This window comes from Arachis duranensis, chromosome 8 (genome assembly GCF_000817695.3).
Source record: "Arachis duranensis cultivar V14167 chromosome 8, aradu.V14167.gnm2.J7QH, whole genome shotgun sequence".
Taxonomy (NCBI): domain Eukaryota; kingdom Viridiplantae; phylum Streptophyta; class Magnoliopsida; order Fabales; family Fabaceae; genus Arachis; species Arachis duranensis.
The window spans coordinates 45,751,665-45,769,156 of record NC_029779.3 but is presented as its reverse complement, the minus strand read 5'-3'; the positions used below and the strand labels follow the sequence as shown (position 1 = coordinate 45,769,156).

Below are 17,492 nucleotides of genomic sequence, written 5' to 3'. Positions count from 1 at the left end.
TTAAAATTGGGAGGGTTCAGTCTATGGCAGCCCAGAGCGATGAAATGGAATATGTATGGTTGGTAATAAGTTGATGGTCAAAAGAGATTATAATAACTAGAGACGAATAATATGGATAACATTAAATTGGTAAGTTGATGGTCAAATCAAGTTTCAAAGGTATTAATGCATATTAAATGCGTGTAATGATAAGAAATTTAGAGAGATTTAATATAATAAGTATATTATATTTTAATTAAAATTTTTTTAATTAAATGATCAGATGAGAGGGATATTGGAAGAACAGGGGAAGAGAAAGAATAAGGTAAGTTTGTTGTTTGTTTTGTTTTGTTAACGGTTGTATATGGTTTTGGAATTGCTAGAACCAACATTTAAAGTGAAAAAAAAATTAACTAGTATTAATTCAAATATAAGAAAAAGAAATACTAGTCACTTGACCTTTTTTTATATTTTTTAGTTTTTCAAGTAAATTTGTAGAGTAAACAGCGGCCACATACACATTAACAAAGACAATAAAATTATAATACGGATATCAATGGGACGGAGACGGGAGCGCGGGATGTTTCCTGTTTCTTGTCTCCGCCCTGGAACTAATTCCCATTTTTGTCTCGTTTTTTTTTTTATGGAAGAATAATTATCCACATCTTTATTTTTTGAGTTTTTCACATTTTCTACGAGGTCTCATTCCTCATCTCTTTATATTTAACATTTATATGGAAATTATAATAAAAAATATCAAAAAAATAAAAAAATAAATTACAAAATATTATTACAAACACATAAATATATTTTATCGAAAATTATAAGTCTAGAAATATAACATAGTAAATCATAGTCCATAAAATAAAATCTTGAACAATATGATTAGAATTTTTCAATAAGTGAAATTACTAAAAAAATCATATATTAGAAATAAAGTAAGAGTTATTAAGTAAGTTCAAAAATTCAGAGAATTATCGAAAATGAGACAGAAATTTCCGCTCGGGTCTCCGCGCCTGCTCGGAAGAATGTCGCTCCCTATTCCCATCTCCACTAAAAAAATTCTCCACCATTAAAATCCTATTTGGGACGATTCCCGCAAAAATTCCCGCCTCCTAAAAATTTTTGACACCCTTATTGTAAATTATGTGTTACATTTGATAACTTGTAATACTTTCTATCTTTTAATATATAAATTTTTAAAAATTGACAATTATTTGGAAACCGAGAATACGATTATTTACCGTTGAATTGATTTAATATAATTTGAATGGATTATTTGGTGCTTTTATTTAGTTTGACCTATCACCGATGATTGTGTGTAAATAAGGAAGACATTAATATCTTTAGATTGCATGCTTTAAATAAACAATACATTATTCTATTGTGTCAACGTATCCATATAGTTTTAAAATTTTAGTACATTAAAAATTTGATGTACCTTAAATATAAATTATATTCAAATATATTTAGATTTTAATATAAAAATTAAAATTCAAAAACTGAAAAGTGACAAATGTGTTAAAATAAAAAGGATATTGTATTTAAATAAAATAAAATAAAACATTTATTAACCAATTTAAATCCTAATACACAATTTTGCTATTTTAAACATTTAGTTTGTATTTAACAAAAAAAAAGTCAAGACAAAAACTATAATATTTACGGTGGTGTTGACAGCGAAAATAACAGTGAATTTTTTGTTGTTGTATCTTTGTGGTAACTACTAACGAAAATGGAGTCTCCCACATTTTTCAATCACTGCCAACGAAAATACAAAAAAGAGATGAGAGAAAAAATTATTGTCACCTCTCACTTTCAGTTTGCACGTAATTTTTTTTCTCATCTTGTTTTTTATTTGATTGAGAAAATAAAAGAGAAAAAATTGTTCCATTAGAAATACAAAAAAAAAAATTAATACTATTTTTACTGTCAGTACTAATGTAAACAACGTAATTTTTGTTTTTGTTTTTTCTTTCGTCAACAAAAATATAACTAAATGTTTAAAATAATAAAATGTGTATTACAATTTATTTGAATAAATAAGTAATTTATTTTATTTAAATAAAAAAACCTAAAATAAAAGGAGTAAATGTTAATGATAAAATCCAATCTGAATCTTGGTTGACTACGTGCTTTCAATTAAATAGGAAAGATATTAATTTATGATGATCCATTCTCAATCTTAGCATATTGGTAGTTGGTGTAACTTTTTCTTTCCTATCTGAATATGTGAGATAAAAATAAATAAAAAATATTTTTAATGTTTATCATTTTATTTAAATATTTTAACGACACTAAAAAAAAAATTTTAATGGAGAGGGACGACTATGTGAGTTACGTCGCAAATTGTAAATAAAATTATAATAAGATTATGAGTGATCGTATGTATGTAGTGTAAATATATTTATGTATTAATCTTAATTTTTTAAATTTTAAAATTTGTTAATAATTATTTAATTAATTAAAATTTTTAATTTTAATTTTAATTTTATTTTTTTTAATCGTTGTTCACATTATTTACAATATGTATTATTTACTTATACTTTTTTTTTAAATGATATAAAATGATTTGTATTCTTTTTTTTCTCCTATGAAATGATAAACATGATACAGTATTAGAGTTAAACTTCATAATGGTCTTTGAAATTGGTGTCGTGCACGAAAATTGTCTTTGAGATTCTAATTGCACAAATTATGTTCCTGAGATTGAAAAAAGTACTATGTTAGACCTTATCCATTTTTCATTAACAACGTGATGACATGGCTTGATAATGTGGGTTGTTAGTGATACATGTCACTCTATGGATTGGCCACGTGTAATGGAATGATGATATGATGACCAGTGACACGTGACATGCTGATGTGGATGGTTGTGCCACGTATCACAGTGCTATTTGGTCACGTGTTCGTTTGTGCCATGTGTCGCAACAGTGTTCGTCCACGTGTCGTCTATTGTGTCATCATTGTAAATGCACCAAATTAGTCTCTCACTTTGCATTAAGTGACTCATTTTAGTTCCTTAAATTGAATGACGTACACTAAACTAGTCCCTTCACTAGTTTTTTCTCATTTTTTTTAATTTAAAATTTTCAATGTCTTGAATGCACTAATTTTAATTTTATTTTGTCCTATATTGTTTGAATATGAGAGCTTTCTAAAAAATTTTAAGATTTTAGTTTTAATTATATAATTTTTTCTATAATAATTTAACATTGATAAATTTTGTAATATATAAGTATGTTATTATAAAAAAATTATATGATTGATTAGACACATTTTTTATTAAAAAAATGTGTTTTTAAACAAGAAATCAATAATTAAAATAATTTTTTTGTTCTTATGAAATACACGTTTTCATTGTGTGTAAATGGATTAGACTAAAGGCACTTCAAACACCTTCACTACCATCTCCGACCTCTTCAGTCTAGACAAAAGAGGTCGGAGATGGTAGTGAGAGCGCTTGAAATGCCTTCACGTCAACTTCAAGATGATAGTTAGGAGTATCTACAAGAGAAAAAATATTTTATAAAAGCACTGAAAGAGGTCGGAGATGATAGTGAAAGTGCTTGAAATGCCTTCACGTCAACTTCAAGACAGCCGTTTGGAGTATCCACAAGAGAAAAATATTTTATAAAAACACTTGTATTTAAATAAAATCATATTAAAATGTGAAAAAATAGAATTAAAATTAATGCATTTAAAGATATTGAAAATTTTGAATTTATAGAAAAAAAGGAGAAAAAACTGGTGAATGGACTAGTTTGGTGTACGACATTCAATTGCAAATACTAAAATGAGTCACTTGATGTAAAGTAAGGGACTAATTTAGTGCATCTACAATGATGACACAATGGACAACACGTGGACGAATATTGTTGCGACACATAACACAAACGGACACGTGGCTAAATAACATTGTGACACGTGATACAACCATCCACATTAGCATGCTACATGTCACTGGTCACCACATAATCATACTATTACACGTGGTCAAACCATGAAGTGACACGTGTTACTAATAGCCCACGTTATCAAGCCATATCATCACATCGTTAATGAATCAGGGATTAACATAGTGCACTTTTGTCAATTTCAGGGACGTAATTAGTACAATTGAAATCTCAATAACGTTTTTAGTACACAGCGCGCGCCAATCTCACGGCGCCAATCGCAGTTATTTTCCCATCAGAGAAGTTACAATTTAATCCTACTTGGGATACATAAGGATTTAGTTGAGAAAAATCAAAGAGTCAAACTCCTTTGGATTATACACACAAATTCAGGGACGCCTCTGCGTTCTTACCTCTCTTTCTTAATTAATTTAATATGGGTGGTATTAGAATTTAGAAAACCAATAATTTTCAAGCTTTTTGTCTTCAATATTTGAGTTAAATTCTAATGCAGTCCCTAACGTTTTAAATTTTTTGTTTTAGTCCCAAAAAATTTTAAATGGGTTTAATATTATTCTGCTATTAAATTTGATATGAACAATTAACATATTAAAGATGTAATAACTTCCAATTTCAGTATGTGAATAAAATCAACCGTTCACCTATCACCAATATATATAAAATTTCTTATATTTTGAAACGTTGACGATTGATTATTAAGTTTGAGATTTTATAAAAAAAAATAAAAAGAAAAAATATTATCACAAAAAAATTTTTGGTTATGTCTTCTTAACATATAAAAATAAAAAATATGACTTAATTAAAAATATTGTTAATATTCATGTTACTCACTCTATTAATTATTCATATCAAATTTAGAGGTGGGACAACATTAAATCTATTTAAAATTTTTTAGGATTAAAATAAAAAATTTAAAATATTTAGTTCAAATGTTAGTAGGAGATATACTTGGTATAGAATAGTTCATGTTAGTAGGAATTTGGCTAAAAAATTGATTAAAGTACTAATTAATGAGGTGTGGATGACAATTTTTTTTAGGGTTATTCTGAAATTTTTAACAGGCTTCATTCTGATCATTGTCCTATTTTAGTTCGTTGTCATGGTGGTCGTAAAGTGAAAGGTTCTCGTCCTTTTAGGTTCTAGACTGCGTCGGCAACACACCCTTCTTATAAACATGTTATTATTAAGGTTTGGAAACATTACTGAAAGACTTAAGATAGTTCAACAGGTTTCTTTGGACTTTAACTCAAAGATTTTTGGTAATATTTTTGTTCGAAAAAGTAAGTTAAAATATCATATTGATCAAATTCAACGGCGTTTGGAAGTTATCGATGTGTTGTCTCTGAGAATTAAAGAAGCTGAAATGAGGGAATATTACAATAGGCTTTCATTGGAAGAGGAACTTTTTTGGTACTAGAAATCTAGAGAGCAGTGGATCAGGTATGGAGGTAGAAATACTAAATTCTTTCATCTTCAGACTTTGGTACGTAAAAACCATAATAGAGTACATGGATTATATGTTAGAGATGAGTCTTGGTCTACTAATCCAGATATTCTCCAGGAATAATCCCTCTCTTTTTACAAGAATCTCTTTGGTACAACGGAAGAGGTTGAGATGGATTGTTTAGGGGATGTTCCGATGCCCACTCTAAGCACCGATGCTTGTGCTAAGTTAATTGACCTTGTCCCTTTTGCGGAAGTCAAGTCAACAGTATTCAATATGGGCCGTTTTAAGACTCGTGGTCCATATGGCTTTCAAACTTATTTTTTTAAAGAATATTGGGAGATAGTAGGCACTGAGATTTGGAATATTATCCGGAGCGCTTTTTTGGGAGAGTACTTAAATCCTAACATTATGGAAAATCTGATTGTGCTTATTCCTAAAATTGATAACCCTATCTTTATAAAGGATTTCAGGCCTATTAGCTTGTGTAATGTTGTTTATAAAATTATCACCAAACTATTTACTAATCGATTTCGACCCTTTCTTCCAGATATTGTTAGTCCTTTCTAAAGAGGTTTTATTCCGAGTCGTAGTGCTTCTGATAATATTATTGTGGCCCAAAAAATTCTGAATTTCATGAAGCACACAAAATCGAAGAAATATACTCTTACTTTTAAAATTGATCTTGAAAAAGCTTATGATAGGGTGGATTAGAGGTTTTTAAAGAGTACTTTCATTACTTTTGGTTTTTCTATCATCATTGTTAATTTGATGAATTGTGTCTGTGCATCATCTCTTTCTATTATGTGAAATAGGAATAGATTTCATAGTTTTGCTCCTAGAAGGGGGCTTCGATTGGGTGATCCAATATCTCCTTACTTATTTGTGCTTTGTATGGAAAGACTTGCTTGCTATATATCTCATAAGGTGGTCGTGGGTGTTTGGAAACTAGTTTCTGTCACTAGGGGTGGCCCGAAATTTTCTCATTTGATGTTTACAGATGATCTCTTACTTTTCTGTCAGACTACAGAGAGTCAGGTCCAAATGGTCATGCATTCTCTTAACATTTTTTGCAAGGCATCTACCATGAAAGTAAATATTGAAAAGTCTAAAACTTTTTGTTCTAAAAATGTGATTGCTTGTAGAAGAGATATTTTTACTAGTGTTTCTTCAATACGCTTTGCTTTGAACTTAGAAAGATATCTTGGAGTTAATCTTAATCATTCCTGTACCAATAGGGCTTCTCTTCATCCGGTGATTGAAAAGGTGAAGGGAAGATTAGCTAATTGAAAAGAAAGGCTTCTAAATAAAGTAGGGAGACTTTACCTAATCAATTCTGTTGCAGCATCCATTCCTATCTATCATATGCAGGTATCTTTTTTTTCAAATTGGGTTTGCGATAAATTGTCTTCTATGATGAGACAGTTCCTTTAGAAGGGTTAAGTTGATGGCAGAGGTCTTTCTCTTGTTAATTGGAGGACCGTGGTCACTCCAAAGAAATTTGGTGGTCTGGGTGTTAGAGATCCTGCGTGTGTTAATATATCTTTAGTTGGTAAATTGGTTTGACAATTTTTTCATTTTTAGGACAAGCCTTAGGTTACTCTATTGAGGGTGAAGTATCTGAGCAATGAGAGAGTTTTAGATGGCATGTCCCTTGCAATGCTTCTCGTGTTTGGAAGAGTATCTCAAAAGTTTTTCGTGCTCTTAACGATGCCTTCTCTTGGTGCGTTGGGCACTTAATCAATCTTTTTGGTTTGACAATTGGAGTATTGAGGACTCAATTGCTCAAGATGTCCCTTTTGTACATATATCTGACTCTTATTTAACTATTAGAGACATTTGGAAAGATGGTCAATAGAATTTCCATGATGTTTTCTCTAACATTCCAGAAGATGTCAAACAGTGTTTGAATGCTTATAATCCGGATTTGAATGCTGGAGAGAGTTCAAGTTGGTCATGAGGTGTGGCATCTTTTAGACTATACTCAACTAGAAGTGGATACTGTTTGCTAGCCAAAAGAAAGTTTAACTGGAATGAGCATGATAATTGGTTGTGGATATGGCGACTACATATTCTTGAGAAGTAGAAGTTCTTGATTTGGCTCAATCTTCATAACGTTATTCCTATAGTAGAGTTTCGTTTGGGTCGTGGCTTAACTCTATCAAGCACTTGTCATCGGTGTCAAAATGGTTCTGAATCCATTCTTCATTGTTTTCAGGAGTGCCCTAGTGCCAAGGAGGTCTGGAACCTTTTAAGCATGTATTCAGATAACTCGAATTTACGTGATTGCCTCTACAGAAGTGCAAGGATTGGAGATATTTTTCTTTTCTTTTCGACCATCTGGTGGATTTGGAGAAGCATGAATCATGACTTGTTTAATACAGATGACTCTTGGAGTGCTAGTAAAGTGTGAGTTTGATTTGTAGTTAGAGTTCCACACTATTATTGCTATGCATCAATATTTGTCTCCTCCTTCGCTTTGTTTGTATTGGGTTCTACCTCCAGTTCATACTATTAAATTGAATTGTGATGCTAGTTGTTTTTCTTCTTTTGACTATGCTGGTTTTGGTTGTATCATTCGCAATTTTGATGGATGTTGGTTGAAAGTTTGCACTAAAAAAGTCGAAGTGTGCAGTGTTCTTTTTGTTAAATTATATGCGATTTAGAGAAATTTACTTTTAGTTTGAGATAGTAAATTTCGTGAGGTTATTTGTAAAACAGACTATTTAAAAGCTCTTTTCTTAGTAAACCGAAGAATGATGGGAAAGAATATTTCGAAATGGGATTTGACAAAATATATATAAGAAGTTATGAATTGAAATTGAAAAGTCTCTATTCTTTTAATTCAGAAAAATACAAATAATGTTGCAAATTGTATGGCTAAAACAGTTGCTTCTAGCGCAGACATCCACTCGAATTAAAATCAATTATAGAATAAACTTCAACATCTAATAGATTTAGATTTGAACATAACTAATTAATTTAGTTTTGTCTATGTGTTTTCTTTTTCTTTCTTTTCTATTTAGTGAAAAAAAACGTTGATATTAAATTAAGGAAAAGTCTAGGGGACCAGCAATTTTATTGCATTTTGGCCAGCATGTAACCAGCACAGAGATGTGAGCCATTGGATGAAATCTCACACCAATCTCATACCATCAAATCATCATTGATGGCTAATTGATGGCTACCAATCACAAATGTTGCTGGCCCCTAGCATTGCTCTTAAATTAATACTCTATTCAAAATTTATAACCAACTTAAATCTGTCAAATAAAATTCTATATTGTCAAATCAAATTTTAACCAATTCAGTTACACAATATCGAATATTTAAGAGCAAATCCCTATTATATATATGCATGTACATTTACTTTTATATAATAGGACTAATCTCTAAAAATAAAGTCATCTGCAATTTGCATCAATGCCTGAAGTGAGTCGGGGGCGAACTTCCTTGCAAAGAGAAAGGGGTCACGGCGCCTACGTATTTCTCTACCACCATCACCGTATCTGGGCCTACCCTTTCTCAAGGCCCAAAACAATTCAGGCCCAACATTCTCCTTCTGGTACATTCGAGGGTGCCCATCCTCACTCCCACTCCAATCGACATGCGTGAGCGTAGCGTGCACGCATCCTCTCGAGTCCCACATGGCCAAAAGGGTAGGAAAGTAATTCTCCTCCGGGTAACACGTGTCCCAACGCACACATGGCAACTTGAACTTTGACCAAAGTCTCGTTTCCGAGACTACTAATCTCGCATGCTTACGTGTCAAGGCCCAAAACTGAGACCCAATCCGAAAATCGTCGAGTGTCACCTCTGGAAGCATCACGTGATCTCCACGCGCCGCCCATCGATCATAGGAACCAGTTTCGTTGGTGAGGATCTCGATGAAGCTCTTGCGCGAGTGAGCGAGCGTGGAGTATGTGAAGTTGAAGGAGTGAAGTGGGATGCAAGAAGGGGAGAGAAGGAGGAACATGTGGTTGTTGCGGTCGTGGATGAGGGCGCGTGCGAGCAATCTACGCGCCGCCGCTGCGAGTGTGGGAGTGTATCTAGCGGTGGGTTTTGAAGGGATTGTGCGGTTGCGGAAAACACCGGAAAACGGTGGGTCATAGGAGAATGTGGGGTCCGCGTGGACGTAAATGTTGTAGAGATTTCTCGGTGATTTGTTGAAAAACGATTCCCATAAAGGTGCGAATGGAAGTGGCGTTGTTGTGAGGAACATGAACGCTAGTTTTTTAGTGTTAGTGGGTTTTCGTTTTGCACGTGAAGCCATACGGAAGAGTTCTTTCTCTTCTTCATCGTCGTTATACTCCGCCACTGCTTCAGATGGTGGCGGTGGGGGTGGCGGTGGTGGTGGTTGGCGTGATGTGTTGTTGGGATGTTTGATGTAGAAGGTGGTTGTGAGATTTGGGATTGGTGGGTTTGGGTCATGAAAGAGTTTGGCGGTGGTGATAGTGGTGTTCTTTGTAATTGTGATTGTAGTAGTGGAGGTGGTTATGGTGGTGGTTGTGGTGGTGGTGGTGAACACAATGGCCAAAGGTAAGCATAGAAGAATAGCAAAAAGAAGAGAGAAAGAGTTTGGTGATAGCATTTTCAGGGTTTAAAAATTTTACCAATAAAAATGCAGATTTTTTTTTGCCCCGTTTTATATTGGGAAACAACCTTGAAAATCGAGTATTGAGTACCATAAAGAGGGGATGAACATGAATGAAAAGGATACGATTTTGCTAAATTGATGGCGGAATTAGCCTGGGAAGGCACTATTTTGCGAAATGGTCATAATTTACGAATTTTATACAACTCATATTGAATTTTATTGGACTGGTTGAGCGATACTTATTTCTTTCTGTTCTTGTTCTGGTCACTCACTTATTGCATGCTATAAATAACTAATATTTGGAGTGCTCTTTCGACTTTCTAGGTGTCCTTTTTTTGTTTCCCCTTTTCTGAGCCTCCCTTGGCAAACAAGGGAAAGTAATTATTTAATTCGAGGTTAGCTAGGACCAGTGTCCATTGACATTATGTATGTCGTCATATAAAACAGATAACTAATAGTCTAATACTGCTTACTTCTAAGGAAAAAAAGGATAACTAATACTGCTATAATAAGTAATGGGTAAATCTCAGCCGTCTGATGTGTTGAATGAGGTCTCGCTTCCCACGCAAGCAAATAATTTTGAGTTATTTTTAGGTGCAAAAATATTAATAAAATAAATTTAATATCAAACACAATAAATAACAAAGAATAAGAGCATTCATTTGCCCTTAGAACACTATTTTTTTAATGATGCTATGGAGGTAATGAAATATTTATATAATGTGTATAATAAATTATGAGTTATAAAATGAATATTACTTATAATATTCAAAATAATTATTCGAATAAATTACTCATTTCAAAAGTTTAAGTTAATTTTGAGGTTTACCAAAGTTTAAATTTTTTACTTTTCGGAATTAGAACTTAGAACTCTAATATCATGTCATGATACTATTTATCTCAAAAATTTACGTTGATAAAATAAGTAACACTAATATTTATATCTCTAATACTTCTTAAACTTTTATTGTTCACATTATATAAATATTGTTTTTTTTTTAGATATTAAAATTTTAGCGTAACATTCGGTTATTAAATTTTATAACGTTTTTCAAAATTTAAAAAACGAGACAATAGTACAATACATTCCTACGGATTGACAATACACAGGAAATACATCCTCTGCATATTGTATACTTTAATTTCATCAATATCTAAAAATATTAACCCCAAAAAATTTTCAAGAATTTGTGTGATATGTAGTACTTGAGTTGAGTTAGAAGCACGTGGCGGCCATGCCAGACTCAACTTTGCATGTTCCTCACAGGCTGTCACGTCACGTGCTTGGTGTCAACCTAAACATAATCCTCTGAAATGTTGACTTCAACCCAAAGCCCAAATGAACAGAAGATGCAGTTTTTTCGGCGAGTTACTTTTTGTTTTTGTTCTAATTTTTGGTGTTTAACCTTTTTTGTTATAAATTTTGGGTGTTTTATAGAGGGTGAAATATGAGTGAGGCCCAACCTTGACTGCCTACATAAATTTGGCCCATTAGACAGCACCATCAGAAAACCAGAGCAGAACTGAGGTAACATGTTTAATAATGCTTTTAAACAGAAAAAACAAGGACATAAATATAATGTCATGTCAAAAATCTTCTCGTATATTAATTTTCATAATTTTAACATGTTATACATAATTTTCATTATTGATCAACTGCATATGTTATAAATTACCAACATCGGGGTAAGTAAATATTAGTTAAACTTATTCTTTCTTTAATGGTTTAGATTGAGTTTTCCATAAAAAAATATTGGGTCTAAAAAATTTTTCTAGTAGTAAATTTTCATTAACAATCCAGGAAAAAAATTTTATAATTGATAAAATTGTTTAAATTTTAAAATACTATTTATTTATATCTAGGCATATTAAATATACTATGGAACGAGCCTCACGAGATTGAGCTGCACAAAATTGATCCAACAATAGCAAAATCAATCCGCCATTCAGTTGGGTCGGATCGATTTATTAAATACAAACTCCTATAATCTATATCACACCTAACTTAGGAAACAAACTAGATATCTATTTCATTACTTCGATTATCACCACTACGGTGATAACCAATTTAAATATGGAATAACTTCCTACTCTATAAAAAAATAAATTATTTATGATCATTTGAAGTCATTTTAAAAACATGACTAAATTTTATTTATTATCTTATAAATACGTGAATACTTTGGGTTTTTTTTAAATTTAATTCATTTATTTACAAAATTTTTACTAATTTAAACATTGAAGTCTTTAAAAAATACCATTTTATTATTGTCTAAGTGAAGACGTCGAAAAAACTATCATCTCGACAAACAAATCGAAACCCTCAACTTCAAACATTTGAACCTTATATCCATACCTAAATTCAAGTAACACTTCAAACATTATCCAAATTTTTCAAACTATTTTTTTAACCTAACATAACTTAACTTAAATCTCTAACCTTTACTCTTACCACCCTACTCCACCTCTAGCCACCACCAACTGACTCTATAAATTTTGCTAAAATTAGCAAATAATTTAATTTTTAATAAAAGAAATTTGAAATATAAATTTTATAGTTTTATGAGATAGTATAGAGCTAATAAAAATACGAATTTTAACACTAATTTTAAAGATTTTGACTCAAAATTGAGTCAATGGAATAAATCAGTTGAACCAATACCCATTAAATGAAAAAAGCTTCCGCTCTTGTTCCTTCTCTCAAAGGAAAACACGCTAGAACTTGGCAAAAAAGGGAAGGGTTACGGTGAGAAGAGGAGAAAGAAAAACCTAATCACTTCCAATCTTCAATTGCTTATATCTTTCAATCTGAAATTCCGATTGACGAGCCGTCAGCAGCCACGCGTTCGTCTTAAAATTCTCTACGAAACCCATATAACAAAATTATTAGTAAGCCTCACTTTCATTCCCAAATATTCACTCTTCAATTTCAAAATTCTTGAGTTTTAGTGTTGAGATTTTGTGTAACTTCGGTGTTTATGATCAAATTAACTTTATGGACTTGTCGAGTCTTGTCCCAATTTTTCGTTGGTAAGGTGAAAAATCTCTATCCCTTGTGAAATTGTGTATATAGCAAATTCTATTTTGATTTAGTGGTGTTTACGTGATACTAGATTGATTTATGTATTTTGAGAGAAAATTGGTGGTATTAGAAATTTGAAGTTAGCTTTGGGGGCTGAAAAATCTGTTTGGTAAGGTCTGGGAGCTTGTGTATCGAGGACTTGCGGTGCCTTGTGACTTAGGAAGAAATCGGCTAAGGTATGATTTTGGTTTCTCGTATTTAATATATAATGTCTTGTGAAAACTTATGTGATTGAATATTAGTGGTCATCGGTGATTGCTAATAATTGTTAAAATAGGTTGAGTATTAGTGGTGATTAGTGTGGTGATGAACGTGGAATGCTAAATGACGATTTGGAGATTATTGATAAGGTGATAATGATGTATATGTGTATATGATGAATAAATGATGATCTTGTTGGTATAATTGAGGGATTTATGTATGAGATTATGTAAGATTAAAGTATGGTTGATTATGGTAGGATGTGGGAATTGCGGTTCTATTTATATGTATAGAATGTTGATATTGAATTTGGTTTTGGTGAAAATAGAGGTTTATGAACTTTTGTGAAAATCTAATTTTTGGCCAAACTTCAGCGAGCCATAACTTGGCTTTCAGAATTCTAAATTATTTTAAACTTATTCCATATAAAAATTGGGTCCGTGAAGTTTACGCCGTTCGAAGAACGGATGAAAAATGTTTTAAAACAAGAAAATTATGCGCGTCAGAAGTTCGATATGTAAAATTGAAATTCTTCAGACTTAACCATTTTTGACTAATCTGCAATGCATGTGTACGCAACCCCTTCATATGCGGATGAGCGTTTCTATTTGGCATGCATGTGTACGCGGGCATGTGCTGTGTATGCATCATAGGCAAAGAGAGACCCTTGCGTACGTGCGCGCATGGGGCTTCATACGCGGATGTTTGATTCTGTCCAACGCACCTGCGTACGCGTGACCCCTATTTTTAGCAAACTTAATTTTATATTTTAAAACCTAATTTCAAACCTCCAAACCTCTATTTTTACTCTTTTAACTTCTAAACCTTAGTTATGTGTTGATTGATGAGAAAAAGTATCTGAGCACTCTTTCTTGAAAGTGTGACCCCAGGAGATGGTGGAATGTGAAGATCCCCTTCTTTGTTCCTCCTGGTATTGTAAAATCGCCCCCAGCAAGATGGTGGGAGGTTAGAATCCCCTCCTTTATTCCTCCTGGACATATGAGAACATACCTCTTGGATAGACGCAAGGGTTGTGGTTTCGCCCCACTTGCTCCAAGTTATGATGAATTATGTATAAAAGTACAAATATATTATATATAAGTAATGTTATGGCTATAATGAATGATTATGAAATGATTATGAATGAAATGAGGCTTATGCACTTATGCTATTTGAGATACGAGTGTCCTCGGTAAAGTACCGTGACTTGTCACCAAGTGTTTCAGGTTGAGACTCGATACTCTGTTGAACCTACGACGTAAGAGGTGACCGGGTACTTATAAATTCTCAGGAAGAATACCTCCATTGAGCAGTTTTATATATATGAGAAAAAGTTATGCATAGACTCTTGGGGATGCGCGTCAGGGGACAGTCCAGGATTTAGCAGCCGAACTTGTCGGGTTGGCTTTATAACCGACAAATGAGACTCATCAGTCATAGAACAGGCATGCATCATATGCATATTGTTTGAATTGCTTGCTTGTGCATTAATTGGGATTGCCTAAGTGATTATAATATGCTATTTGTTATATTTGCTATCTATATTACTTATATTCTACCTCTGTTTGCCATTGTCTGCTTGTTTGTCTTTGTAATTTCATCGGAGATGGAGGAACGGAGAAAAGATTTTGAGATTTAGGGTTCTAGTTAAGTTTTAGTTAGGTTTAGGAATCCCCAGAGGCCCACCCATTCATGGTTTATGTATTAGTTCTTTAAGTTTTATAATTTGAGTGTCGACGTTCTATGATTGCTTTTGACTTTCCCAAGACCTTATATCTTATGTACGTGGCACCATTACCATGCTAAGAATCCTTAGTTCTCATTCCATATGAATATTTGTATTTTTCAAATGCAGGTCGAGAGGCACCTCACTAAGCGTCTGGAGTTCTGCAGCGAAGTAGATCCTTGAGATATTATTTTGTGTACTGTTTATACATGACTATATGTATAAAACTCTCCTAAAAACTTGTTTTACGTTTGTACCTCTTAGATGCGTATAGAGAACTAGGATCTCTTTTGTGTATTTTGGGCTATGGATTTTGTATATATGTATGTAAATATTCTCTGGCCAACCTTAGTTTCGCAGGCTGAGTTAGAAGCTTCATATGAATCTTAATTTTTTTCGTATGCAAATAATCTTTAATCTTGAGTGTTACGTTTTTAATTTTATGATTTTGTTTTTACCTATTTTTCAAAGTTCGTAGCATACTACATTCTTTTAATTATTATACGTATATATATTTTATTTTAAAAGTCGTAATACTATACCATCATTTTAGGATTTAAACATAAAGTTTTATGTAATAAAGTGTTACACATTCCATTCCACTTGAATCGCAAACATAATGCCGCTGTCGCAATCGAACTAATTGTCATATTAATGACAACTGCGAAACCCCAAACAACTTCGAACTAGAATCCCAAGAAAGGGGAGAGCACAAAAACACAAGACAAACACATAACTAAACATAAAAGAGAATTGTAATCTCAAAAGAAAGGTCAACAAGATCCAGTCTCGAAATGTAGTTGAATCACACAAGAATTGATTTTGAAAAATAAAGTTCATGTGTTTGCCGTTTATGAAATTGGGTAAAAACATCCAATATATCCATTTTACTAGGCATGGTTATATAATTTCAATGGATAAGAATTAGATTTGGAGTGTAAATGGTAGCATGATATGTGGATGTATTCACTACCGGATTGAATCGAGTCTGCGAAGCATTGGTTTTAGTTTAGCTTGTCGACGATTAGAATGATACTCTCTATGAGTTGTATATATGTAGAGTTGATTAGACAATACCAATTTTATAATGAACTGAAATAGATGAGGAGATGAGACTACAATTACATACCAAGTTTTATCTCTGTTTTTTGACTTGTGCCTGCAGCTAGAAAAAAAATACTTGTATTAGTATTCAACATAAGTAAATGATGGTTGTCAGCGGGTTAGAGTTGTGGTGGTGACTGATTAGAAATCGTAGAGCAGATGGAATTAGAGTTTGGAGTAAGATTAGGTTATCAAATATAATTTAAAATTTTTGGTAATTTTTTAAAGTTTGAATAGTTTTGTTGAGTATAATTTTAGTTGTATTTTTTTATGGATAAATTTATTTACATTTTTAATATTCGTAGATACAAATGATAATGTATTTTAACTTTGTGTCCAGAGTGTGTAGTTTAATAGTATTTTTTTCTTTTTTAAAAAAGACATATTTAAGATAAAAAAATTATAAAAAAAGGACAAATAAATCATTGATCTTTTGGTTTATGGACATTTAAAATTTCGAAAATTTAAAAATATATTTAAGTTTTTTATTTTCTTAAAATTTGGATACATTAATCCATTTGTTCACTTGGCTCTATTAGACTCAACAAAAAAATTAAACGTGATTTCTGTTGTACTGATCTGACTGATACACGAATACATACCTGGAAGAATTTTTAAAAATGGACAAATTAGATTCAGGGATCGATAAGTACAAATTTTGAAAAAGTTAAAAATTTATATATTTTTAAATCTTTAATGTATTGTTAAATCTCTAAAGACTTAAATATTTGTAGGTCAAAATGTCAAAGACTTATTTATTATTTTTTTAAAACTATATATATAAAAATAGTTTTCTGGCTTAGTTCCTTTGAAAAAAAAAATGAAAAACTTATGTTCTTTAAAGTTTAACCTCTCTCATCCCATTCCCTGGAAAAGGAAACAGCAAGGACCCTTTACCTTTGCACTTGTCGAAGTTTGAGTGGATGTTGGGGTCACCACTCCCCCACTCTTGTTGTTATGATGAGAGGTCAAAGCCAAAGCCAATGAAGGTTGTGACTTGGTGAGGATAGATGAAAGACAAAAGAGGGCAACACTCCAAAAAAAGAGAAAAAGACTCTTAAGGCTAGGGGATTAAGGCATGTGGATCAGTAGGGGACACATCCAACCCAACTCTTTCTTCATCGAAACTCCATCCATCCAATTTATTATTATATCATTTTCACTCAATTTTTTAAAATCATATTCACCCAATTTTACGTATGATAAATTACTTTATAATACCCTCTTATAAAATGATAGGTTAGTTCTTAATTTTTCCTAAAAATAATTTTATACAAAAAAATATTTAAAATTTTACAAGACTAAAAAATCAATTATCTTTTTAGTATTTAAAAAGGATTTAACATTCATATATAATCAATATCAAATATTTAATATCTAATTATGTATTATTATATAAGTAAAAAATTATTATTTTAAAATTATCTAAATATATAAATCTA

General features: G+C 31.9%; 1 protein-coding gene across 1 annotated transcript; it reads right to left on the bottom strand.

Annotated features, from left to right (window-relative positions):
• Positions 1 to 8,626: 8,626 nt before the first annotated feature.
• Positions 8,627 to 10,170, bottom strand: LOC107463186 (glycosyltransferase BC10-like). The gene has a single exon (XM_016081930.3). The coding sequence runs from the start codon at positions 9,929 to 9,931 to the stop codon at positions 8,726 to 8,728; it is 1,206 nt and encodes a 401-aa protein (XP_015937416.1). The 5' UTR covers positions 9,932 to 10,170; the 3' UTR covers positions 8,627 to 8,725.
• Positions 10,171 to 17,492: the final 7,322 nt, after the last annotated feature.